Here is a 25,384-nt window from a genome sequence, read left to right as displayed (position 1 = left end):
ATACAGAAGTTTCACAGACATGATCCTTGTTTCCTTGATCAGTATAGTTTTGCCTTTAAAAGAGTTGTACTTCGGGATCCCTGGGTGGCGCAGCGGTTTGGCGCCTGCCTTTGGCCCAGGGCGCGATCCTGGAGACCCGGGATCGAGTCCCACGTCGGGCTCCCGGTGCATGGAGCCTGCTTCTCCCTCTGCCTGTGTCTCTGCCTCTCTCTCTCTCTCTCTCTGTGACTATCATAAATAAATAAAAAATAATAAAAAAAATTAAAAAAAAAAAAGTTGTACTTTGCCCACTTTTTAAATTAATACAAATTTAATTTCTGTTCAGCAAATAAGTTTTGGATACCGTCTGTATGCTGCACACTCAAGCATTTCAGGATAGTTCAGACCCTGAAAAAGCTATTTCCATTCTTACTGCAAAAGAAGGTGGTTTCACTAGGTTTGTCTTATAATTTTATGGTTTCATATTGATATTTCAGTGCATTGTCACCAACAGGTCTCAGGTTGTTTGATATTTCAGTGCATTGTCACCAACAGGTCTCAGGTTGTAATAGCTCTGAAAGTACTTAAAAATACATTCCTGGCTCATAACTATTTTCACTAGTGAAGAGTATGCCAAGCTGGTAGAAATTTAGTATTACAGAAAATTGAGTATATAATTTTTAAGCTATAACTAAAAGTTAATTTTTCTTTTTTAAGGACAGGAAAGTGATTGTGAAAACGATGAAGACTTACATTGAAAAGGTGGCAAATGTAAGTATAATAAAACCACAATTTGGTATCTTCTTGTTTGGTTTTGGCTTTTCTTTTAGTTGTTTTTAATAATCAAATGTAACCATGTCTATTAGAGAAAATTTGAAAACTTTAGAAAATTGCCAAGAAGAAAATTGTTCATTGTTTTATTAGTCTTTTTCTATGCATATGTCTGTATTTTTATGATATTAAATTTACACTAAATGAGATTTCTCCTTTTTTTAAAAAAAAAAAAAAAAAGATTTTATTTATTTAATTCGTGGATGACACAGAGCAAGAGAGAGAGAGAGAGAGAGAGAGGCAGAGACACACAGGCAGAGGGAGAAGCAGGCTCCATGCAGGGAGGATCCCAGGATCAGGCCCTGGGCTGAAGGTGGTGCTAAACCTCTGAGCCACCTGGGCTACCCAGATTTCTCCTTTTTTATTTAACATTCTACTGTGACAGTTTTCCATTTTTATTAGATATTTTTTGAAGACCTGATATTTACTTCTTTAAAGAATCTATCCAATTATGTTATTAAACATGGAAATTACTGCCTGAAATAAATTTGTAAAGTCAGTAGAGAAAGTTCTAGTTGATAAGCTTTATAGTTCTTTGGAATCCTTTGGAGATGCTGTAATAGCTCTCCTGATGAAATTATAGAGGATATGAGATTTTTCTGAGGGATTAATGACCTCAAACAAAAAAAGGCTTTTTTGTGTATTTAAATACTAAATAGTTTTTCTATAGTATTTCTGGAATATAGTAGTAAACATTTTTTCATTTTTGAGTTACTTTATATATTTAAGTTTCTCATTTACTGGTCAACTAAAATGTGTAATGGGGCTCCTGGGTGGGCTAGTGGCTGAGCATCTGCCTTTGGTTCGGGTCATGATCCTGGGGTCTTGGGATCAAGTCCCGCATCGGGCTCCCCACAAGGAGCCTGCTTCTCCCCCTGCCTATGTCTCTGTCTCTCTCTGTGTCTGCATGAATAAATAAATAAAATCTTAAAAAAAAAATAAAATAGATGATAACAACTATTTTCTGTGAAAACTCCAATGAGAACTACTAGCATCTGATGAATACTTGAAATATAATTTCAAAAACAGATAATTGTTGGTGCTGCATGACCGTATACATACCTGTTGTCTTTCTTAGGGCTGGCAACTAGGGAGAGTGCCATGTGAAAGGCAGCTCACTTTCCTGTAACAAAATGAAAGAAGAGATTGTTTAGTGAGTTGTTTCCAGAGTATGACAAGGTTTCATTATTCATTAATTTCAAGGGTTCCTTCTAAGGAGGGGAGATAATAAGCCATGGATTTGATTTGTGGTTATTTAGAATTGTTCAAATTTCCAAATATTGTAGAGTCTTGACATACTCCTATTTCAATCCTCTTAAATTATTAAAGACTAATATATGGTCTGTATCTTGAGAAGACCTTATTTTGTGGAATTGGTGGCTGTGGTACTCCAAATTTCAGTTACATCAGGGTGGTTGATAGTGTCGTTCATTTCATCGGTGTTTTTACTGATTTATTTATCGTTGGCTAGTTCTGTCAGTTGCTGAAAAGTGTATTAAAAGCTCCAACTAAAACTGTAGAATTGTCTTTTTCTCACTTCAATTCTGTTCCAGTGTCACCCAGAAATATTTTGTATTTGGGCAGAAACATGTAAAAAATCAGAGACCAGTGCTTGTGTTCTATATGCACATTGTTCTCTATTTGGTTTCCTTCACCGAGTTCACCTTAGGGGTCATTTATTTATATATATATATATATATATATATATATATATATATATATATTATATTATTTCATTCCTTTTAATGATTAGATAATATTTCATCATGTGATGTACATAACTCACTTAACCAGTCCCTGCTGTTGGTCCCTACTGTAGTTTCTAGTTTTTTAAGTAGTCCTCAAGCACATATGCTTTGTGCATTTGTGGAAGCACACCTCTAAGATGAATCCTTAGAAATGGAATTATTAAATCAGAAAATACATGCCTTTTAAATTTTTATAAATGTCAGTTGCTCTTCAAGGAAATGCAACCACTGTACGTTCTCACCAATGACAGAAGTGTGCCTGCTTTTTCCCAAGCGTTTGCCTAATTAGTATACTAGCAGGGGTTTTCACTTTTGTCTAGGTGATAAATGGAAAATAGTATTTCATTGTTTTAATTGTTGTCCTTAATTAATGAGTATTATTTTATATGCTTAAAGCCACCTGTCCTTTTTTTTTTTTTCTGTGAAAAAAAAAAACTTCGTGATCTTTGCCCATTTTTAGGAGAGGGTTGGTATTCGTGTGGTAAAGATATTAGACCTTTGTTATTTTTCTCTATTTATTTCCAACTGAAACATTATTACCTGCCATGTTCTTTAGACCTGGCTCTGAATAAGTGTTACCAGAAGTCAGATACCCTCTCAAAGTAAGAAAAGAAAAAAGATTGCTATCATTATGTAGGAGACCAAAAGAATATGCCATAAGTTCTGAGAACACTTTGCCTCTTTTTTCATAAAATATAAGTTCTTAAACTTCAGAACGATGTCAGTATCACAGAAATAATCCTGTTATTTCAAGAGGTGACCATTTTGAAAATCTGTGTCTGTTTTTTGATCTTGTGCTATTATACTTTTTAAAAGCAGTTATTTTTCTCTTATTCTCATAGTCAGTATCTAAGTATATTCTTTTAGTTTATTTTTTTAGTATTTCTATTCTAATTATAGGATTATTTCAAAGAAATTAGACAATATACAAAAGAAAATGAAAAATCATATATAATCTTTGAACCCAGAGGTGACAATTATATTAGTGTTTTTCCTCCCATGATTTTCTTTGTATGCATATTATGTATATTTTGTATCATGTATGTGATTATATCTGAGTATACATACTTTATTTTTCATGATTGGAGTTCTGCATATATATACTCCTACATTCTTGAGCTTTTTTTTCCATTTTCACCTAAAATTTTGTAGTTTGATTTTCTATTTAATTTTTTTTTGTTTGTGTTAAGATTATTTATTCATGAGAAACACAGAGAAGAGAGGTAGAGACATAGGCAGAGGGAGAAGCAGGCTCCCTGTGGGGAGCCCAGTGCAGGACTTGATCCCAGGACCCCAGGATCACGACCTGAGCCAAAGGCAGATGCTCAACCCCTGAGCCATCCAAGTGCCCCTAGTTTAATTTTCTTAGTTATATATTAACAGGATACCATTTTTGAGAGGTGTTATATCCTGGTTTAAAAAAAAAAAAAATGAGTCTCAGCTATTTGATATTGGAGAATGTGGTTTTGTTTTTCTTTTCTTTTTTTTTTTTTTTTTTACTCAATCTGGAATATAATTAACTAAATCCTGATAAGAGGAAGTTCCTTTGGCTTTTATCTGTCTTTGTATTATGTTGGACAGGTGTCAGGTTTATAGCCTTTATAAAGTGCCTCCTTGGGTGGAATAAAAGGGATACATTTTTCTAACTTTTCCTGGCTTCCATTTCAGGGTCAGTACTCCCATTTGGTCTTACTGGCGGCCTTTGATTGTATCGATGATACTAAGCTTGTGAAGCAAATAATCATATCAGTAAGTAATTCTGATGCTCTTGAATATAGATTAAATTGATCTATCACGTTTGCATCTATGTCCATTTGATTTCACACCTGTATGTGTAAAGACATCGAAGTATGCTTTCTGCCCATATTTTTGTTATTTTTTTATTTTTTTAGTTGTCTCAGTTCTATTTTGGGGCATTTGCTTTTTTTCTGTATAAACCACAATCTTGTAACTTGCTATTAATAATATTTTAAATTTTCAAAAGATTGGTTACATTAGGATAACCTAAAGGTTTTTATATATTTCTTTCTTTTAAAGATTTTCTTTATGAAAGAGAGAGGGAGGGATCCCTGGGTGGCACAGCGGTTTGGCGCCTGCCTTTGGCCCAGGGTGCGATCCTAGAGACCCGGGATCGAATCCCATGTCGGGCTCCCGGTGCATGCTTCTCCATCTGCCTGTGTCTCTGCCTCTCTCTCTCTCTCTCTCTCTCTCTCTCTCTGTGTGACTATCATAAATAAATTTTAAAAAATTAAAAAAAAAAAAAAAAGAAAGGGGGAATGAATGAGTGGGGGAGGGGCAAAGGGAGAGGAAGAAGTAGACTCCCTGCCAGGCAAGGAGCCAAATGTGGGACTTGATCTTGGACTTCAAGATCATGATCTGAGCCGAAGGCAGATGCTTAACCAGGTGCCCCATAACACGGCTTTTAGATCATATGATGTACAAAATGAAAAATGAGAAGTGCAGTGTTCAGGTGTCATCAGAAATTTATTGTCGTAGTAATTCTTCAGTTACTCAGGAACTCACAGACAAAAGATGTCCTTTCTCCTCTTCTCCCTTTGGAGAAATTACCTTTGCACAGTTCCCCAGTTTATCAGTGCATCTGTGCTGGATTGAGCTGGAGAAGAAAAACTGTGTTGCTCCATAGAGCTTTCATGAAAGCTTTTTCAGAGTCCTATTAAAAATTCTTTCGAAAATTTACAGACTAGCTTCCTTTTTTTCATTTTAGCAGTTCCTTCTAGCGTGGTACAATGACCACAGGCTGGTAATAATTAAATGCAGTTCATTTAACCCTAAGTTTGCCCTCGGAAAAATTGTTATCTTTTTGGTAAAAGCATTTCAAAGTAAAAACTGCATTTTTCAATACTTGTCTCTTTTCTGACTTTCTTCCCTTCCTATCTCTGTAGTGTGCCAGTGGCGTGGACTGTCTGATAGGGGTTGCTGGGGTAAGGATAAGCAGTTGCAACATTGGTGGCAGTGACCAAAGTTAGGAACACTTTTAGAAACTGTATGATCTGTATAGACATAGATTATCCATCTAGACATTACACAGACCTTTGTTTGATATGCATAGATAGGGCCCTTAGGGAAATCTCTGTCACAAAAGCTACTTTCCACCATCAGCGGGGAGAAGCCTTATGGAGAGAGACTTTACCTGTCGGCATGTGGTGGTGCTGTGGCCTCTCTGCAGCCTCTCGGGAATAGCAGAACTGGTGTAGAGGGAAAATGGGCCAGCTAGTGCAGGATCCGGTGCCAGCTGTAGGTCCCAGTGTGTGTGAATTTCTCATGCCCTTGCTGTCATGTTCCGACTTTCCTCTTGACTGTTTTAAGATTTTGATGACTTTCTTTGGGATGGGATTGTGGGAAGAAACAAGTTGGCAAGACTTTTCATGTCACAAACTGAGTATTTTGGCATGTTCCTTGTGACTTTATTACCCCTTTGACTCCAATCAATAATGATTGTTTTTCATTCTGGTGACAGAGATGTGAGGCCATAAATTGGCAAAATGAATAAAGTTGTTTCACAAAAATGGAAACAGGCTGGGCTATTGAAAGTTTGCTTTTGTTTAATATTTTCACGACAACTAAAATTTGCATAAGTGTTCCAAATGGATTTCAAGAGAAACCAGACTTCCTTTAGGATTTGCCACAATTGTCTGCTAGATTAATTTTTTCCAAACATGCATCCCACTTAAAGTTGCCATTGAAACAGCTTTAATTCCTTATGCTTACTGATTTACTTCCCACAACTACTTGGGCTACATTCCTGATGACTTTCTCATACTTAAGGCAGCTTTCCCTGAGAATGGCCTAATGTCCTGAACTCTCACTTCTAACAGACAAAAATGCTCAACAGGTTCTCTTGTATCATTAAACTATAGAACTAGTGATAAAATTCGGGAATGCTAACTGCTCCTGCAGTTTTTTCCACTACCACAAAACCTATTCCAGTATTCAGTGCTTTTTAAAAATACCCAGTGCTTTTTAAAAATACCCAAGGAAGCATAGTATTGCTAGTAAGCATTCTGTTCAGGGTAACCAGACTTCTTGAAACGTCAGGTCAAAATTACAGCCTGATCAGCTGAGCCTTCATCATTTCCCACCCACTTTACTTTTCCAGAATAAACATGCTTATAAAACTTGATCCGTTTACCCCTGGAATTCTTGTTGGGATAACAGCTGCTTTGACAGCAGTGTTCCTCTGAAGAGGAGAGAAGTACCCTGACCACTTGCTGTCTGAAAGTGATTAAGTATTGATGTTTACTTTAAAATATGTTCTCTGTTAAATATACAGAAAGGTCCTAAGAATAATACAGCAAACAGTCAGCCTCCCACCATCTGACAAAGAAGTAAAACTTGACAGAGACACTTGGAGTTCAGCCCTTTTGTGAACCTGTCCTGATTGCATATCTCACTCTCATGGTGATGAATTGTTATTTATTGTTTGTGTGCATTTTCTTACCCTTTCACTATATATAGATGAATATGATACTGTTTTGCATTTTTACAAATTATATAGAAGTGATATCTTCTATGTTTTTTTCTATGACTTGCATTTTTCTTTTGGTGTTAGGTTTGTGAGGTTCATTGGGCTCAGCAAGTCTTTTTTTAATAAAAGGCCAGGTTGTAATTATTTTAGGCTTTGTGAGCATTATATGATTCTGTCGCCTATTCTTGGTTGGTTTTGTTTTTAATGACCCTTTAAAATATGAAAACCATTTTCATCTCATAGGATGTGTGAAAACAAACTGCAGGCTGGATTCGACCCATGAGCTATGGTTTGCCCACTCTGTTCTAAATCACTGATTTTCAGTGCCAAATAGTGTGGCATACTACTATGAGTATATGGTAAATTATTTTTCCTTTTTTCTGTTGGTGGAGACTTAGATTGTTTACAGTTTTTAAAAAACTGACATTTTTCATTATTTTTTGCTATTTACATTTTATGAGCATTCTTGTATGTCTTCTTGTTTTTCTAAGGCATTTACTTAGCACAATTGATGGGTTGTCAGATACGCTGCACATACGTTTATATTATGTAGAGTCATGTGCCATATTTCCCACCCAGCCACTACAAAACCTGTTGCATTATGCATGCTTTTAAAAATAGCCAAGACAGCTTTCTGTTGCTAAGCATTCTGCTCAGAGTAACTGGGTTTCCTGAAACGTCAGGTTGAAATCTAGCCTAATAAAGACTCTTCCTTCTCTCTTTTAAGAATAAGTGCCAGTGCCAGTTCAGTCTCTAGATACTTTTCTGTGGTCTCCTAGCTAGCCCGGGTCTCCGCCACTCCTCGCAGCTCTTGTAGTTTCTCTTTGCCATTATTCATTTAGCAGTTGGTCATGATGTGGCCTGGGGCTCCCAAATATAGACCCTTTCATTGATCAGGCAGGTAAAATAAGAGGTGGGCCAGGTGTGAGGGGTGGGCTGTGGGGAAAGAAGAGGCTGGAGCTACCAGTCCAAGGTGGTAGCTGCCAGCTTCTCGAATCTGAGCTCTATAGTGATAGATTCTCTTGTTTTTGCTTTTGTTGACCTTTCATTGTGGTCATATATACATAATATAAAATTTACCATCTCAACCTTTCCCCTTTTTTTGCACGCTTTTTTTTTATTGAAGTAAAGTTGGCATACAATATTTTATTAGTTCCAGGTGTACAGCCTAGTGATTGGACAATTATATACATTACTCCATGTTCACCACAATAAATGCAGTCACCATGGGTCACCATACAAGGTTATTACAATATTGTTGACTCTGTTTCCTATGCTGTACTTTACAGCCCTGTGACTTATTCTTTTTTCTAAAGTAAAATACATGGCATAAATACAGAGAACAAACTGATAGTTGCCAGAGGGAAGGAGGAGGGTGTGGTTGACATTGGTGAAGAGGACTGAGAGAGAGAAACTCTAAGCCATCTTAAGCATTAAGTTCAGTAGTCTTAAGTGTCTGCACATTGTTGTGGAGCCATTCTCCAGAACTTTTTCATCTTGGATAACTGAAATGACACTCATTCAACTGTACCTTCCAGTTGTTCCATTACAGTCAGAGAGGTGTACCTCTGGACGAAATCATGGTAGTTTTAGAAGAATCTCTTAAGGGGCTGCAGTCCTTGCCTACTCCTCTTCCTTTTATACTTAACCATTCTTTGCCTCTCATCTGTATTTTTCATTTTTTATTACATTTTTCTTGCCTCTTTGCACTAGATGTTGGCTCCCTAAGGTTAAGGCTGGTGCACATCTCTTTCTGTCCCCACACGCTGCCCCGCAGAGAGATGTGCACACCGTAGGCTCTGTCCTCAGTATCTGAACTGCTTTCTGCACGTCCTCTTCCCACTGAAAGTGCCAGAAGTGCGCTCTCCCCCTGCTTCCAGTGTGCACCCTTTATTCTGACCTTCACTTTTCCTTTTTAAAAGAGAGTTGTTAAAACAGAAATGCCTGTGAATTTCCTAAGGGTCCAACACAAGGAGGTCAGAACTTTGCAAACCTCTTCAGAGGGAGAGGTTTAATCTTCCCATGCTCTGCTTCAGTCCACATGCCTGCTCTAGAGTGAAGCACATAAAGAAGTTAAAACAAATGGTTCTTGTGATTTTCTCTGTTAATTCTTATAAGAAGCTACATTGAAAACCTTTAAAATTGAACCTTTGTTGTTGAGGTTCTCCCTCTCTCGAGGATGCCAAAATCATGACCCCAACAGCTTTACTTAATCTCTCCAGTTAAAGATCCTGCAAATTGAGAGGTGTGTTCTTAATATGGACATAATTACTTTATAGTTTTTCAATTTGCAGTATGAATTTTTCTCATTTGCTCCTGGTAATGACCCGGAAATCAGGCAGGTGTATCATTTCCTTCTATAGATGAGGGAGTTGATATTCAGAGGAATGAACAGATTTGCCAAAGGCTAAGTAGCTTGAACTCAAAGATCGAGTCAAGCGCACAGTCAGCTATACCATAGCTAACCCTTACCTATTTCTACATGTTACTATACTCGTTACTCATTAGTGTTTTGGGGGGGGGGGGGTCATCCAGAAATTTCTCTCCTTTCTGTCTAATCCAGGTTAAAAAGAAGTGAATTAGTACTCTATAATACAGCCATGCTCATATTGCTTTATTTTCTCCAAAATGAGTGTCTTTCATGATAGGAAAGCTGAATGAGAGTGAGGTGGAGAGAATTAAATGATATCACATTTTCTTAAAGTGGGAAGGGGTAGAGGGAGAGAGAGAATCCTGAGCAGGCTCCACACCCTGTGCAGATCTCCATGTGGAGCCTTACATGGGGCTGGATCCTACAACCCAGAGATGATGACGTGAGCTGAAATCAAGAGTTGGATACTTAACAAACTGAGCTACCCAGGAAGCCCAAATAATATCACATTTTTAAGTAAAGATTTTTTAGTTTCTTAGGATTATTAGTTTAAAAGCATCGCACCCTCTTAAAAACCTTAAATGAACATAAGTTTAGATTCTGAATTTTTTAATGACAAACTGAAAGGCAGGAGAAGAAGTTCAGTGAAACTGGGGACTAGTCCCAAATAGTACTTTTACTTGGATTTTGTGTGTATTTTGGAATCCCTAGCTCCTTGTGTTGAGGTGGAACCCTTTCTGCCCAAGCCCTGTGCATTATCTTAACGCTTCAGTGTAGCCTCTGCAGAGCAAGTTAGGTACATTGAGGAATTGCTGGCTTTCTGCTCCCCTTCTTCACATGAAGGGAAAAAAAATGTTAATTAGAAATAGCCATTTATAGTTCTTTACTGCATACTTCCCTAGCACTTTGTTTTGTTGATTTTGTTCTGTTTTGTGATGTTTTTGTTTTTGTTTTTGTTTTCCCCCAAGAAGGCGATTGTTGTAAAGGTACTATATCCCAAAGTGGTTTTTCTTAAGGACAGCAGAGTTGGCAGGGGGCGGGTTAATGATCATAGAAATTTGCCTGAACTATCATTTTTACTCTCTTCTTTCAACAAAGCATATGTCTTCTTTTTTTTTTTTTTTTAAGATTTTATAATTTTTTAAAAAGATTTCATTAATTTATTCATGAGAGACACAGAGAGGGAGAAGCAGGCTCCATGCAGGGAGCCTGACATGGGATCCCAGGTCTCCAGTATCAAGCCCCAGGCTGAAGGTGGCGCTAAACTGCTGAGGCACCCGGGCTGCCCACATCTGTCTTCTTTTATGAGCTGGTTAAACCTTAAATAGGAAAAGTCATACTAAAAGTAGCCTATATTTGTGATACTAAATGCTTCATTATCAAAAGTACACATACTGAGCTCATTTTGGGACATGTTTCCCTTGAGATTGCAAAAGAACTCCCTCTGCCATGATAAAGTATGTACTTTTTTTTTTTGTCTTCCCTTTCTTACTGAAATTTTAAGTTCTTTTTCCCTGGGTGGTTGAAATTCATATTCCCATATTCCTGTCGGGTGGTTAGATCTTTTGCACCTCTTCTTTGAAAACTGTTTATGTTTGGGGAAATCTTCATATGGGATCTTAAATTTCTTCAAAAGTAAGAGAGTACAATGGAGTTTAGAAGCATGGAAACAGGCAGTCATGTCTTGGGTCAACCATGTCCTGGATGAGTGACCTTCACACATCTACCACAAGTCACTTACCTAAAACTTGGGCTTCTTACTAGTAAAATGAAAGTAATTATAGTCCTTCTGTCATGGTGTTATGTAAAGTATTTAGGATGATGGATATACTGCTCTCAGTATTGGGTCTGACTTCTGGTAAGCAGTTTAACAAGTGTTAGCTGCTATTATTAATTTTAGGAAGCACAATATACTTTTGTGCAGAAAATGAAGGGAGGTTAGGATTCTAAAAACAGAATTGTTTTGTGTGGAATCTGGAGCTGCATTGCCAGCCTTGGGGTCATAAATTTTGTAGTATTGGGATCTCCTCAATGACGAACTTCATTTTTAGCTTGGCTCCTTTGCATTAACTTAATCTCATTGTAATCAGAGAATAGCAGATCCGAGTGTATGTTATCTCAGGGAGAATTCTTTCCCTGAAATCAAGAGACCAAGGCTAATCAGAGCCCTGCCACTGACATGCTGTGTCATCTGGCAAGTCTCTTGTCCCCTTCATAGGTTCCTCATGTGTAAACCTGAAGAGTTGCACTGAATTCTGTGGCCTTAGCCAGTCCTGCAGAATCTGTGCTGCTCAAACATGTATGGCTTGGAATATCTATTAGGCTTGTTAAAAGAATTAGGAATGTTAGAGGGGAAAAAACAGATGATTTTTTTCTGTTGCAGATTCTCTATTAAGAATAAGGAAAATTTTTGTTTAAGATTATTTATTTATTCATGAGAGACAGAGAGAGAGAGAGAGAAAGAGAGAGAGAAAGAGAGAGAGGGGCAGAGACACAGGCAGATGGAGAAGCAGGCTCCATTCAGGGTGCCCGAAGCTGGACTCCGATCCCAGGTCTCCAGGATCACAACCTGGGCTGAAGGCGGCACTAAACCGCTGAGCCACTCAGGCTGCCCAAGAATAAAGAAATTTTTAAACTATGACTTTTCTGTGTGGAAACCTCAGCACATTTACGCAGGAGCTTAGTTGGGGTGGGGGATGACATTGCCTTTGCTACTTCAATTCAGACAACTAGAAAAGGAGATCATTGTTCTTGGGAAGTTGATTGGAAATGCCATAGAGTGTAATTATTTGTAACTGTTCCGTGGGCTCTTTCTGCATGGATTCCCCCTATTTTTGTTTTCAATGTAAAACTTAAGCAGCCTTCATTTGCCATGAGTAAGCAACTAACTTTAAAAGCCTTTTATTCACTTGTTCAATGTAACAGAGTTCCTTTATCTCTCTTCATGTATGTCTCAGTGGGTAAATTCTAATAGGAGTGTTCTTCATCGGTGCTGATTCTACATGTACAGCAGCTGCAAATTAACTGTATCTGCTCAGTGACCCCAGCAAGCAGTGTCTCTAATGATAGTGGCCTAAGAACTATTGGTCATAGTGAATGAAGATAACTCCTTTAAAGATTTTTTAAGTCCTTGAGCTCAATCAGTATGTAAATAGCTTGCTCAGTAATATTGGTCACAGTACAGAATCAGTTCTGTATTCTGAGTGTCAGTCTTTTGCTTTAATGACAAGATTTTAAAATTAGCTATGCATTTTCTCTTAAGTACATGGGGGAAAATAGGTAAGCATGGATTCTCCTGTACCCTTTAGATTTCAAATGTACATTTTTTTTAAGGACATTGATTCAGTTTTTGTTTCTATAATTTTACAGGAAATTATTAATTCCTTGCCTAACATAGTAAATGACAAATATGGAAGGAAAGTCCTGCTGTATTTACTAAGCCCCAGAGATCCTGCACATACAGTGCGAGAGATCATTGAGGTTCTACAGAAAGGAGACGGCAACGCACACAGGTAAGAAGAGTAGATTAGCTGGGGAGCTCTTTGCTCCTCTGCTCTGCTTGCTTTTTTATTTCGAGTAGGTAATGTTTCCAGAAATCTGCTCATGCATCCATACCCTGTATCGTGCTTCTCTGTCTAAATCTCAGAAGGTGAATCCCCTTTTTCAGCCTGTAGTTTGACAGATTTTTGAAGTTTTTATCTTGAAAAGGAAATAAAAAGTATCATGCCAAAAGAATGCCTTTAAGTGCCTCAGTGTATGTGGTTTGGTTTGATTTTGCTTTATTTATTTATTTTGAACTGTAGCAATTTTTTTTAAGGTTTGTTGTTTTTTTTAAACTCTCATTTATAGTCAACATAGTGTTAGATTAGCTTCGAGTGTACAGTGTAGTGATTGAACAATTCTGTACATTACTCAGTGTTCATCATGATAATAAGTGTGCTTTTTATTTTTAAATCCACTTGACCTATTTCACCCATCCTCCTACCCATTTCCCGTCTAGTAATAACTGTTCTCTAGAGTTGTCTGTTTTTTTTTTTCTTTGTTCATTTGGTTTCTTAACCAAATGAGTGAAATAATACGGTATTTATCTTTCTCTAACTTCACTTTGCATTCTACTCTGGATCTATGCATGTTGCAGATAGCAAGCTCTCATTCCTTTTTATGGCTGAATAATATTCTATTATATATATATATATACACACACACACACACACACACATACACACACACCACCTCTTCTTTATTCATTCATCATTCTCTCTCTTCATGTATGGATGGATAATTGGGCTGCTTTCATAATTTGGCTATTTGTAAATAGTACTGCAGATAAACATAAGGGTACAGGTATCTTTTCAAATTAGTGTTTTCATATTCTTTGAGTAAATACTCAGTAGTGGAATTACTAGATCATAAGATAATTCTGTTTATGATTTTTTGAGGAATGTCCATCCCATTTTCCACAGTGGCTACACCAGTTTCATTCCCAGCAACAGGGCACGAGGGTTCCTTTTTTCTCCACATCCTCACCAACACTTACTGTTTCTTGCCTTTTTGATTCTAGACATTCTGACCAGTATAAGGCGATAAATCATTGTGGTTTTGATTTGCATTTCCCTGTTGATGAGTGGACGTTAAGTATCTTTTCATGTGTGTGTTGGCCATCTAGATGGCTTCTTTGGAGAAATGTTTATTTATATCCTCTGCCTGTTTTTAATTGGATTCTTTGTTTTTCTGGTGTTGAGTTGTGTAAGTTCTTTAAATATTTTAGATATATAACCCATTATCAGATATTATCACTTGCAAATATCTTCTCCCACTTTAGGAGGTTGTCTTTTAGTTTTGTCTTTAGTCTTTTATTTCCTTTGCTGTGCAGAGGCTTTTTTATTTTGATGTAGTTCCAATAGCTTATTTTTGCTTTCCATTCCCTTGCCTTAGGAGACATATCTAGAAAAAAGTTGCTATGGCTGATGTCAGAGAAATTACTGCCTGTGTTCTTTTCTTGGATTTTTTATGATTTCTGGTCTCACATTTAGGTCCTTAATCTCTTTTTAGTTTATTTTTGTGTATGGTGTAAGAAAATTGGTCCAGCGTCATTCTTTTACATGTAGCCATCCAGTTTTCCCAACACCATTTGTTGAAGAGACTGTCCTTTTCCCATTGGATATTCTTGCTTCATTCCTTTGTTGAAGATTAATTGACCCATAATTGTGGGTTTATTTCTGGGCTCTCTGTTCTTTTCAATTGATCTGTGTGTCTATCTTTGTGCCAATACCATGCTGTTTTAATCACTACAACTTTGTAGGATATCTTGAAATTTGGGATTGTGATACCTCCAGTTGTGTTCTTTTTCAGGATTGCTGTGGCCATCCAGGGTGTTTGTTCCATACAAATTTTAGGATTATTTGTTCAAGTTTGGGGAAGAAGGCTATTGGTATTTTGATAGGGATTGCATTAAATCTGTAGATTGCTTTGGGTAGTATATGAACATTTTAACAATATTTGCTCTTCCAGTCCATGAGTGTGGGGTATCTTTCCATTTATTTGTGCTATCTTCAGTTTCTTTTATCAGTGTTTTATAGGTTCAGAGTATAGGTCTTTCACCTCCTTGTTTAAGTTAATTCTTAGATATTTTCTTTTTTTTTTGGTGCAGTTGTAAATGGAATTAATGTTTCTGCTGCTTCATTATTAGTGTATAGAAATGCAACAGATTTCTGTATATTGATTTTGTATCCTGCAGCCTTTCTGAATTCATGTATCAGTTATGGTAGTTTTTTGTTAGAGTCTTTAGGGTTTATTTACTCTGTAGTGTCATGTCATCTGCAAGTAGTGAAAGTTTTTCTTCCTTACTGATTTGGATTCCTTTTATTTCTGTGCTTACTTCGGCAGCACATATACTAAAATTGGATTCCTTTTATTTCTTTATGTTGTCTGATTGTTGAGACTAGGACTTCCAGTACTCTGTTGAATAATAAAAGTGGTGAGGGTAGACATCTTTGTCTTATTCCTGGTCTTAGGGGAAAGCTCTCAGGTTCTCATCATTGAATATGATGTTAGCTATGGGTTTTCCATCTGTGGCCTTTATTATATGTTGAGGTATATTCCCTCTAAACATACTTTATTGATGGTTTTTATCATGAATGGATGTTCTGCTTTGGAATGGTGCTGGCCCTGGCCCCTGTGAGGGCTGCTTGCACACTGCCACAGCTTGTGACACAGCTTTGGATGATCTCTGGCCAAGGGCTTTTGGGACATGTGCTTGGCATGTGTTTGGCAGATGTGCTAAGGGGTGGGGCACGCTATTTGGTTAAATCAGGTGGAGAGTGTTGTTCAAGTTCCAGGTGTTAAGCCCTATGGATTATAAGAACTCATGAAATCATTCCCTGATGAATTTCAAAGCCAAATTATGGGGACTTGCCTTCCCCTTATAGGTACCCTGTGCATGAGATGCAGGCTTGAGGACTCTTTCCCTCCCTTCTCCATGCCCACCGCATCCCTCCCTCCTGTGGACAGTCCCAGAGGTCCTTTTGGCTCCCAACATGTCTCCATCCTTCCTACCCTCTTCAATGTGGCCTCTTCTCTATATTTAGTTCTGGAGACTCTGTTTTGCCAATCCTGTGGTCATTTTCTGGGTTATTTACACTGATAATGACCTAGTTGTATCCATGCGAGGAGGTAATCCTGAGGTCCTTCTACTCTGCCATCCTCCCTGGAAGTTGGTTTCACTTTAGCATCACATTATGAAGTATTCTAGAGAGTAGAGGCCATTAAGTGGTCTAATTCTGTCTTATAATTTATTGTTGCTCTTGTTTGGGTTTTGGATTGGTTTTGGGTGTTTTGGTATTACACAAGGCAAGGGTCACTTATTAAGTGCTTGTTCTGTGCCAGGCACTGTTCAGATGCTGGGGGCACAAAGATGAAAGACCTTAAATTGCTTATTACCTGCACCCACAATAGAGATAGACAAGTGCAGTAAATTTGACAAAGACTGTTTGAGGCCCTTAGAGGTTTTTGTGATAATAAGATCACTGTATTTCTTTTGCCATTCATCTGACCTTAATGCTTCATTCACTGTGTTCCGACAGTAAGAAAGATACAGCGATCCGCCGACGAGAGCTCTTAGAGTCCATCTCTCCAGCTTTGTTAAGCTACTTGCAAGGACATGCCCAAGAAGTAGTATTAGATAAGTCTGCATGTGTGTTGGTATCTGACATTCTGGGAGCTGCCATTGGAGATGTTCAGCCTGCCATGGATGCCATTGCCAGCTTGGCAGCGACAGAGCTACATCCTGGAGGCAAGGACGGAGAGGTAATGGCTGTTGCAAGACAGGTGGAAAGTGGCAGTGTCGCAGAAACCCCAGGCACTGAGAACATTGCTTTCAAGAGAATTTTAATGCTTGTTGTCTGAACTCACCCCATCCTTACAGCACATATGATCATTGTGAATTCAAAATCTGGTGCCATTACCACACCATCTTTCTCAGAATCATCCTATGACTTCATATTGCCTACAGAGGAAAAACAGAATCTTCTTAATGTGGCTCTCTGTTGTCCATAGTTGGCCCCAGGCTGCCTTTCTAGCATAGCAGAAACAGGCAGAGGGAAGAGCACATGCTCTTAAATATGTTTTGAATTTGCTTTGGATTTTGGCACCTTTCTGCATTTGCACATGTGTCTTTCCTCAGCCTGGATGCTACCTGTGTTTCCATTTTGCTGTGCTGTCACTATAGAAGGCCTCACTCATCCTATAGGCTCCCCAGAATCCTTCTCATCAAAGTCTTCCCCCAATTCCCTTGCATTAAGAAAGTCTGCTCTTGGGGATCCCTGGGGGCTCAGCGGTTTTGCCCCTGCCTTTGGCCCAGGGCGCAATCCTGGAGTCCCGGGATCAAGTCCCGCAGGGCTCCTGGCGTGGAGCCTGCTTCTCCCTCTGCCTGTGTATCTGCCTCTTTCTTTCTCTCTCTCTCTCTCTCTCTCTCATAAATAAATTAAAAAAAAAAAAGTCTGCTCTTTCTAATATCTATTGCCTATGTTATTTGGCCTTTGAGTAACTCTGCCTTACATCTTAAGTTCATTGATTTCGTGCACCTGATTTGTGTGAGGCAGTGGTCAGCACTGCTCTCTCCGCCCCCTCCCAAGAGCTTACTGTTTTATTGAGCACGTTATTTAAATGAAGATGTGCACAGATAATGACCTAAGTGAGGACTGAGATAAGTGCTGTGAGGGAAACCTGTGGGTTCTGTGGGACTGTCAGAAAAATGGGAGCCAGCGTGTCCCTCAGGAAGGCTTCCCTGAGGCAGTGAAAGCAACATCTAGACCAGTGAATTGTAGTTTAATAAAGAGTGGCAGAAAAAAGATTGTAGGCAGAGGGAAGAGCATGTGCAGCAGTCTGAAGGAAGAAGGAAGCTCGGTTTGTTTGAGAACAGAAAGCTTGGGTTGAAGGTGGGAGATCAGTTAGCAGAGGGAAGAGGAAGGCAGAAGGCAGACTGTGCAGAGGCTTTGTCCTACACTAAGTTCTTGATGAGCAGGTGTGTGTGTGTGGAGCCTACTGTTTGCTGATGGGGCCATGGATCTTAAAGAAGCTCTGAACCCTGACTCCGTAGAGCAGAGCAGATTGTCAAACTGGGAAGATGTACACATAACGAGTTTTCTCCCTAAGAGATTGAGCCTGTTGTCTCCAATGCTCATTAGGTAGAGAGCTCCTACGTATGTGGGACTAGTTAATATTTAAACATCATTCAGCACCAGCTTTCAGTCTAGGGCTTGGACTAAATCGCTGGTCTCTCCAGGTATTCGTGGTCATGCTCAGTAAAGACCTCCTAAGCATCGTGGGACTTCCACTTGCATCCTTACCTGTGTGTGTCAGAGAACAGATGGTAGGCCAGGGCATGGCTAAAAACAGCTTTTTGTTTTCCTTATAGCTTCACATAGCAGAACATCCTGCAGGACACCTAGTTCTGAAGTGGTTGATAGAACAAGATGAGAAGATGAAGGAAAGTGGAAGAGAAGGTAGGCTATAAAACATGAACTTCTATCTTCAGTGAAATTTCCTAAACCCTTCCCATCCCTGAACTGTATGCCTGCCATTTATGGTCACATGAAATTTGTTGAGTGTTCAGAAATAGTGTCTATGGACAAGAAATGATTTAGTGCTTGCAGGTAATGCTTTAGTAAATGCTAAAAATTTATGTCCTGGCGTCCTTTAATTTTCTTTCTCTTCCCCACCCTCCCTCATTTCCTCTCCTCCCTAGCTACCATAGACTTCAGACCTGGCGTGGTCAGGGCCCTAAAATGCTATTCTGTTCCCTTAGGGGAATGAGAGTTGGGGCAGGGAGACATTCGTGATTGTCACTACCCCAATTGAAAAGCAGGATATTTATTTCTAGTTTGGAGGGAAGGATAAACAAGAAAATTAACCTCATGAGAATTTGGAACTAATACCTATTTAGCATTGAAATACATGTGACCACAGAGCAAGCTAGTCCTTGGCCTTTGTGATTTTCACAAAGTGTTGAAACACAAAGTGTTGAAACAACCCTCACAGCTGCTCTGTGGAAACTCTGCTTTCAAGAGAATGACAGCATCTTTTAATCTAATTAACTTGTGTACCATTCCTTTCTTGGTCCTGCCTTTGACCAGACTTTTTGTTACTAAATTTGAGCTCCATCCAGTATTTTAGCCACTAAGGAGATTTCCCCCCATTGAGTTGGAACAGTTTGGGCTTTCTGTCACTGTGTCTGAAAAAAATGACAGATCATGAATTTATGTCTTGAGGCAAGTTGCAGTTCTAATGGCTAGTGAGGCCATCAATGGGGCACTCAAGCTGTCACTTCTCACTCTGCCTTTAAGAGTAGAGACTTGAGGCTGTATATCACCGCACACTTTATAATAAAGGAGAAAGCTTCTTGTAACAAATTTTGAAGAAAAATAATGTATTGAATAATCTTATACTAAGAAGTTGGTGCACAGTCGAGCTGAGTTTGTGTCAGAAAAGCTCTCTGGCTTGCTTTCAAAATCCAAAGAATTTTCTAGTGATATTTTTCCTTAATTCAATTACACTGACAGCCCTAAAATGCTTGTAGGGACCTGACGTGTAAATCTATTCATGTAGCGCCAAATCAGTATGGGTGTAACTGTCTTGGTTATCTGTTGCTGTGTAACAAGCTGTTTCAGAGCTTGGTAGTTCTCAACATCAGGTCAGGGTTTGGTGGAGCTTGGTTTTGCTCTGCTTGCAATTATCTGGGGCTGCCTTGCTTGGGCTCAGTGTCCACCTGGATGATGGCTGGCACTGGCTAAGTCCAGCAGCCTCAGTCCCGCTCCCTGGACTGCTTGGGCTTCCTTCCAACATGGTGATTGTGTTTTAAGAGAAGAAAGCAGGTGCATGGTACTTTTATGATTTAGCCTTAGAAGTGATGGAATGTAACTCTCCTGGCTAAGTCCGTCACAAAGGCCCACCAGAACTCAAAAGAAGACATTGATTCTACCTCCAGGTGGGGGTGGGGGGTGTGCAGCATTCTAGAAGAGGGCCCAGGACAGGAAATACTGTCCTGGGTTGTGCTCACCTTTGGAAAAATGCTGTCTCCCTCGTGAGATGATTACAGTCTTGACTTCACATGTGCCATGAAGAGCTAAATAGCATAGGGCTCTTGGTTTTTAAAAGGTCCTCACACGTGGGGATCTTTGAATGAATTATACATGCTACCGACCCAAGATACTGCTTTCAAGATAGGATGTCCATACTTCCATCTGCTCCAAATCGTAGCTTTCAGAGTTTCTCCTTTGCCAAGAATTAGTTCACTTAGCTGTCAGAGCGAATAAAATATACCAAGAACTTGGGAATCTGATAATAACAAATGTAATAATAACAAAAGATGAATAATATTTTTGATGGATGGAAGTCTAGCTTTGTGGAGAGAAATTACCAAGTGTCAGCCAAAACAGTCACCTGACCATTGGTTGTACTCATGGCACCTTCCAAGTGAGCATTTTCCACAAGGGAGAACTTGATTTCATCCAAGCATGAGGTGCTACTATCAAACATTTACTTCCTGAATACCTTTCAGGTCAGGATTAAATCATTAAAGACTACAAAGACATGCAAACACAAGCAAGCAAGCATTTTATAAGAATTCATTGTTTGTCTTCAGTAATTGCTGCTAAACTTGGACCAGAGTTGAAAGAAATGGCTATATTTAAACACATTAAATAAATTGGAGCTGGAACTTTTAGTGTTAAGGGAGATTGAGTGAGAACTCTTTTTATTAAAACATACTTAAAGATTTAAGGGCAGTAGGGAAGGAGATGAGTTTAACTCTTGTATAATGTTTACTGAGATTGTCTATGTTTCAGGTTGTTTTGCAAAAACACTTATAGAGCATGTTGGAATGAAGAACTTGAAGTCCTGGGCTAGTGTAAACCGAGGTGCCATTCTTCTTTCTAGGTACGTATCATGGGCACCTCTCTGCACAGGGCCTCCTCCTGATGCCTGTTCACCCAGAAGATACTTGTTTCACCTTCTTTCTCCATATAGCTGATTAATTTGTAGAAATCCCTTTCGCTACCTCTTTCTTTGTTCCCCAAATTATGGAACCCTCCCACACCCAGTTATTATAAATTATGTCATTCATAGGATTTGCCAAGTATATATGCATTCTGGAGCTTTATTTTTGTCATTATTACTTATCTCAAAAAAAAGATCTATAATAACTAGTTCACCTATTGGCATTTAGCATTTGTTGGCTTAAAATACACATTATGAAATAACAAGCCATAAACAAGTCATTAGTTCAGCTAATATCACAACTCCTAACATGGTCCTCACTCCTATAAGCCTATTGTAACCCATTTCCACCATCCTGAGAGACAGATGCAGAAGAGACCACATCACTTGTTTTTTTTCTCTTTAAAACTTTATTATTATTATATATTTTTTACCTTTTGGTCTCCTTTATCCCTATTGCTCCTCTACCCTCCCCAGCCTCCCCCAAACACGTACTTCCTGCTTCAGTTCTCTGTATTTCTGAGTTTGGTTGGTTTGGGGGACTTTTTGTTTTTCACTAGATTCCACATATAAGGGGCACCTGGATGGCTCAGTTGGGTTAAGTTCCTGCCTTTAGCTCAGGTCATGATCTCCGGGTCCTGGGATTCAGCCCCAAGTCTGTCAGGCTCCCTGCTCAGTGGGAAGTCTGCTTCTCCCTCTCCCCACCCCCTTCCCCAACCCTGCCCTTGCAGGTGTGAATGCACAGGTGCGCGCTCTCTCTCAAACAAACAAAATCTTTTTTTTTTTTTTTTTGAAGATTTTATTTATTCATGAGACACACAGAGAGAGAGAGGCAGAGACAGGCAGAGGGAGAAGCAGGCTCCATGCAGGGAGCTCGACATGAGACTCAATCCCAGGACTCCAGGATCAGGCCCTGGGCTGAAGGCAGGCGCTAAACCGCTGAGCCACCCAGGCTGCCCAAAAATCTTTTTTAAAAAACAAAAGACTCCACATTTAAGAGAGATCATACAGTATGTGTATCATTTGATGATCTCACCACATTTATGGCTTTGATCAAAATTATAATTGTGTTTTTGATGGATTAGCCCTGTCCTTCTTAAAACTGTGACAAAATTGCTTTTTAAAGTCATGACTAACTTTACATGCAGTTTTCTTAACTGATATTCAAATATTCCTAAAAGGATTCTGGAGGCATTTGCTAGTGAAGTCTGCATGCTAATTGTTTATTTCCAATTAAAATGGTAGAAAACTGATGATTTGTGAATCGAGGCGTGAGCTCCACTGGTATATTGTTCTCCAGAGTTATGTCGAGTTTATAATTCACAGGTCATTGAGACTTCAACTTCCATGGATGTGAAACCCTTCTATTAATAGCATCCATTTAAAATAGATTTGTTTGTTGTTGTGCAGCAATCACTGTTGATTTGCTTTTCTCCCTGCTGTGTTACCAAGGTTTGGAAAAAGAGATATCAGTCTTAAATGTGAATTTCCCAGTGTTTCACAGTGCAACATACCATGCGGTATAATCTACATTGTTTGTAAATGTCGCAAGTCTTCATTCAGTATATAATTTGACTTGGAACACATATACTCACAGACACACTCCTTATGGGCATTCATTTCTTCCTTAGATCAGGATCTCCAAATATGTGGCTAGTGCAGATAATTTTATTCAGTTCTCATTAAAATTAGTTAATTTTCCAGTCGATGGTGAATAACCAGAATCCTTTACCTGAAGCAGGGACTTTTTTCACATGAGTTTCTTTACCAGGCATCTAGAATGTTAACACGTACTACTGACATATCCTTTCATTAATAGTCAATTAACTAAAAATTCAGCCATGCCATACAATTAATTTGTAAAGATTGCTCATCGATCATAGCTCCACTTAGGTAGATTTCAAACATTAGAATTGCACTACAGGTTTATTACGAAACGCTACTAGCACATAAAATGTTTGAGGTTCTAAAGGGAAGTTAAACTACAAGTGACCTAATAATTGATGAACACAATAATCAGTTTTTTGTGGTTTTAGAATATTGTCATGTGCTTGACTTGTTTGGTAAAATTCTCTGCTTGTTTATATTTTACTTCAAACTCGTGCAGTGTTTTTCTCTCCCTGAGTCCTTTTTACAATAAGTGAAAAGGCGTCCTGGGTGAAAAAAGAGTTTCAACCTTGTATGAAGTCTGAAAATGACTCAGTCTGAAAAATGACTCGGGGAAGCAGAATTCTGTAGCATTTAGATCGTCATGAGCTCTAGGCACACTTCCTGGGTTCCAGTCCCAGCTCACTGTGTAGTTGTGGGCAAATTATTCAGCTTCTCTGAAGCTTAGTATCTTGGTTGTAAAATTGGATTCATGATAATCACAGGTTGTTATGGAGACTACATGAAATGGCATATATACAGTGCTTCGCATTATGTCCAGTGGGTGTGTTCAGCAACTAAAACTTTTATTACTACTGTGCATTATGTGACTATGTGCCTAGCCAGTTTAGAAAATAAAAACTACCTGGTGAGTCACAAATCCATTAAGAGGCGTACTTTTCAACTTTCTCAGCTTTGCATGTGGTGAGCTATACTTGTTGCTTGTCTCCTGCAAACAGCTTGGTGCTGTTAACTTAACCCTCCTCTTTACCCACATGATGTAAGTTCTGAGGACCAGGGGACTTTGGGAAATGTCAAGTGATATGTTTTTAGGATGTGTTTCAGAGGTCAGCATGAAAATGTGATCAGGAAGAAGAGGGAAACCAGGAGATTGAGCCCTGGCATTCTGTGGTCAGATGCCTGTGTCCTAGCCCCTGCTTGAAGAGAAAGCGGCCTCCCTGTTAACCAGCCTCCAGGATTCCATTCACTTGCGGTGATAGAGCACTTCAAAGTTTCAGAAAGCAGAGCAGACTTGTTTGCTGTTTTAATGGCTCCCCTTTATTAAGTGCTTACCAAGGGTCAGGCTCTGGGTGCTCCAGGTACAAGATCATTTGAGATTCACAAAATCTCTCTGAGGTAGAAGGTGGATTGTGTTGTTGATCCCATTCATAAGTCAGGAAATAGTCTTAGAGAATTTAAATAACTTGCTCCTGGTTGTACTGTCACTGAGTGGCAGAGGTGGATTTCACATCTAGGCCGTGAAGCTCCAAGGTAAAGCTCCTCACCCCTTCACATGTTTTAGCTACAGAATAGAGTGGGTCTGCCTTCCTACCTCCCTGGCGGTCCCTCCACCTTTCCTCCCTGCACCCATACACTTTGTGCTAATTCGGTCACTCAGCACTTCTTGGCCATCTGCTCTGCACATGTGGTGCCACAAGATAAAGAAATAAAACACAACATTTCTGTTCCTGAGTTTATCCGGGTGGGGAAGGGAAGATAGAATACATGCAGTAAATATTTTTAAGATGGGGTATTAATCCTGGGATAATCACAGTGAATGTAGGCCCAAATCTGTATGGTGCTGAGTTGCTCCTGCCTTGGAGTGACTCTCCCAGCAAGATTATAGAATGTTTTCTGTTGATGCGGTTTCACAATATAGGCTCCGAGCCCCCATTCATTCATCTGGTGAATTTAAAAGATGTATTTATAATTACAGGACTTGCCTCACAAATCAGTGAATTGTTTATATACCTTGCGTGGCAAAAGTAATTGCAGATGATTAGGGGTTTTTATGAAAGACAACTTTTTTGTTTGTTAATCTGTGTCTTCTCTCTTCAGCCTTCTCCAGAGTTCTGATCACGAAGTTGCACACAAAATCAAGGCTGGACTGAAAGGCCTCATTCCCACACTGGAAAAAAACAAAAACACTAGCAAAGGAATAGAAATGCTACTTGAAAAGCTGGCGGCATAGTGGACACAGTTAAGAACAAGATAGAATCATTTTTCCTGTTCTCTTTTCCCAGGGTGGAAAAGAAGGGCTTGGGTCCACCTTTCTGGGAATCTGGGTGCTCAGTATGTGCTTCTTCTTTTGTATAAGAGTCTATTTATAAAACATTTTCTAAAAATGGTCTCTCTCTCTTTTTTTTTAATCCCAGCCAACTCCTCTATCATACTACTGAGCAAATGAAATGTGAGGCGGTAACGTGAGAGGTTTAACCGTCCTAGACAGTGGAACCAACCAGATACATAGCAGGTAGGAGCATGAGTTGATTCAAGGAAGAAGATGTCACCAGAAGCAGTAGTCTGAGAAGGCTTCACAGAGGAAGTGGGGTTAGGGGACGGTGAAGGAAGGCAGGGCAAAGAAAAAAGGAACCCAGGGGAGTCTGGTGGGAGAAGGGAGCAGAAAGTGAATTGCTTTGGGGGAACTTCTGGAAGGCTTGAGAGGGAATACCCTATAGCAAGAGCAGCTGTCTTAGGGATTAGGTTCCTGGTTAGATTTTGTTTGAAAGGGACTCAAGAAACGGAAGGCTCCAAGGGGGGAATGTGCTACAGGAATGAGGGCATCACCGTGGTAGAGGTGTCAGGTCAAGGTCATTGGGAGAATCTCCT

General features: G+C 39.2%; 1 protein-coding gene across 1 annotated transcript in view; it reads left to right on the top strand.

Moving 5' to 3' along the window:
- The window catches only part of PUM3 (pumilio RNA binding family member 3), a 44,364-nt gene extending 19,464 nt beyond the window's left edge, over positions 1-24,900 (top strand). The window contains exons 12-18 of the mRNA XM_041745197.1: positions 697-750; positions 4,227-4,307; positions 12,785-12,927; positions 16,498-16,720; positions 18,330-18,417; positions 20,758-20,848; positions 24,614-24,900. Coding sequence (XP_041601131.1) covers positions 697-750; positions 4,227-4,307; positions 12,785-12,927; positions 16,498-16,720; positions 18,330-18,417; positions 20,758-20,848; positions 24,614-24,746 — 813 coding nt within the window. The 3' untranslated portion in view covers positions 24,747-24,900. The remainder of the gene's footprint in view (positions 1-696; positions 751-4,226; positions 4,308-12,784; positions 12,928-16,497; positions 16,721-18,329; positions 18,418-20,757; positions 20,849-24,613) is intronic.
- The last annotated feature ends 484 nt before the right edge of the window (positions 24,901-25,384 follow it).

The sequence above is a fragment of the Vulpes lagopus genome, chromosome 2 (genome assembly GCF_018345385.1).
Source record: "Vulpes lagopus strain Blue_001 chromosome 2, ASM1834538v1, whole genome shotgun sequence".
NCBI classification, from domain to species: domain Eukaryota; kingdom Metazoa; phylum Chordata; class Mammalia; order Carnivora; family Canidae; genus Vulpes; species Vulpes lagopus.
The sequence above is the reverse complement of the archived record's forward strand: the minus strand, read 5'-3'. Positions and strand labels throughout refer to the sequence as shown.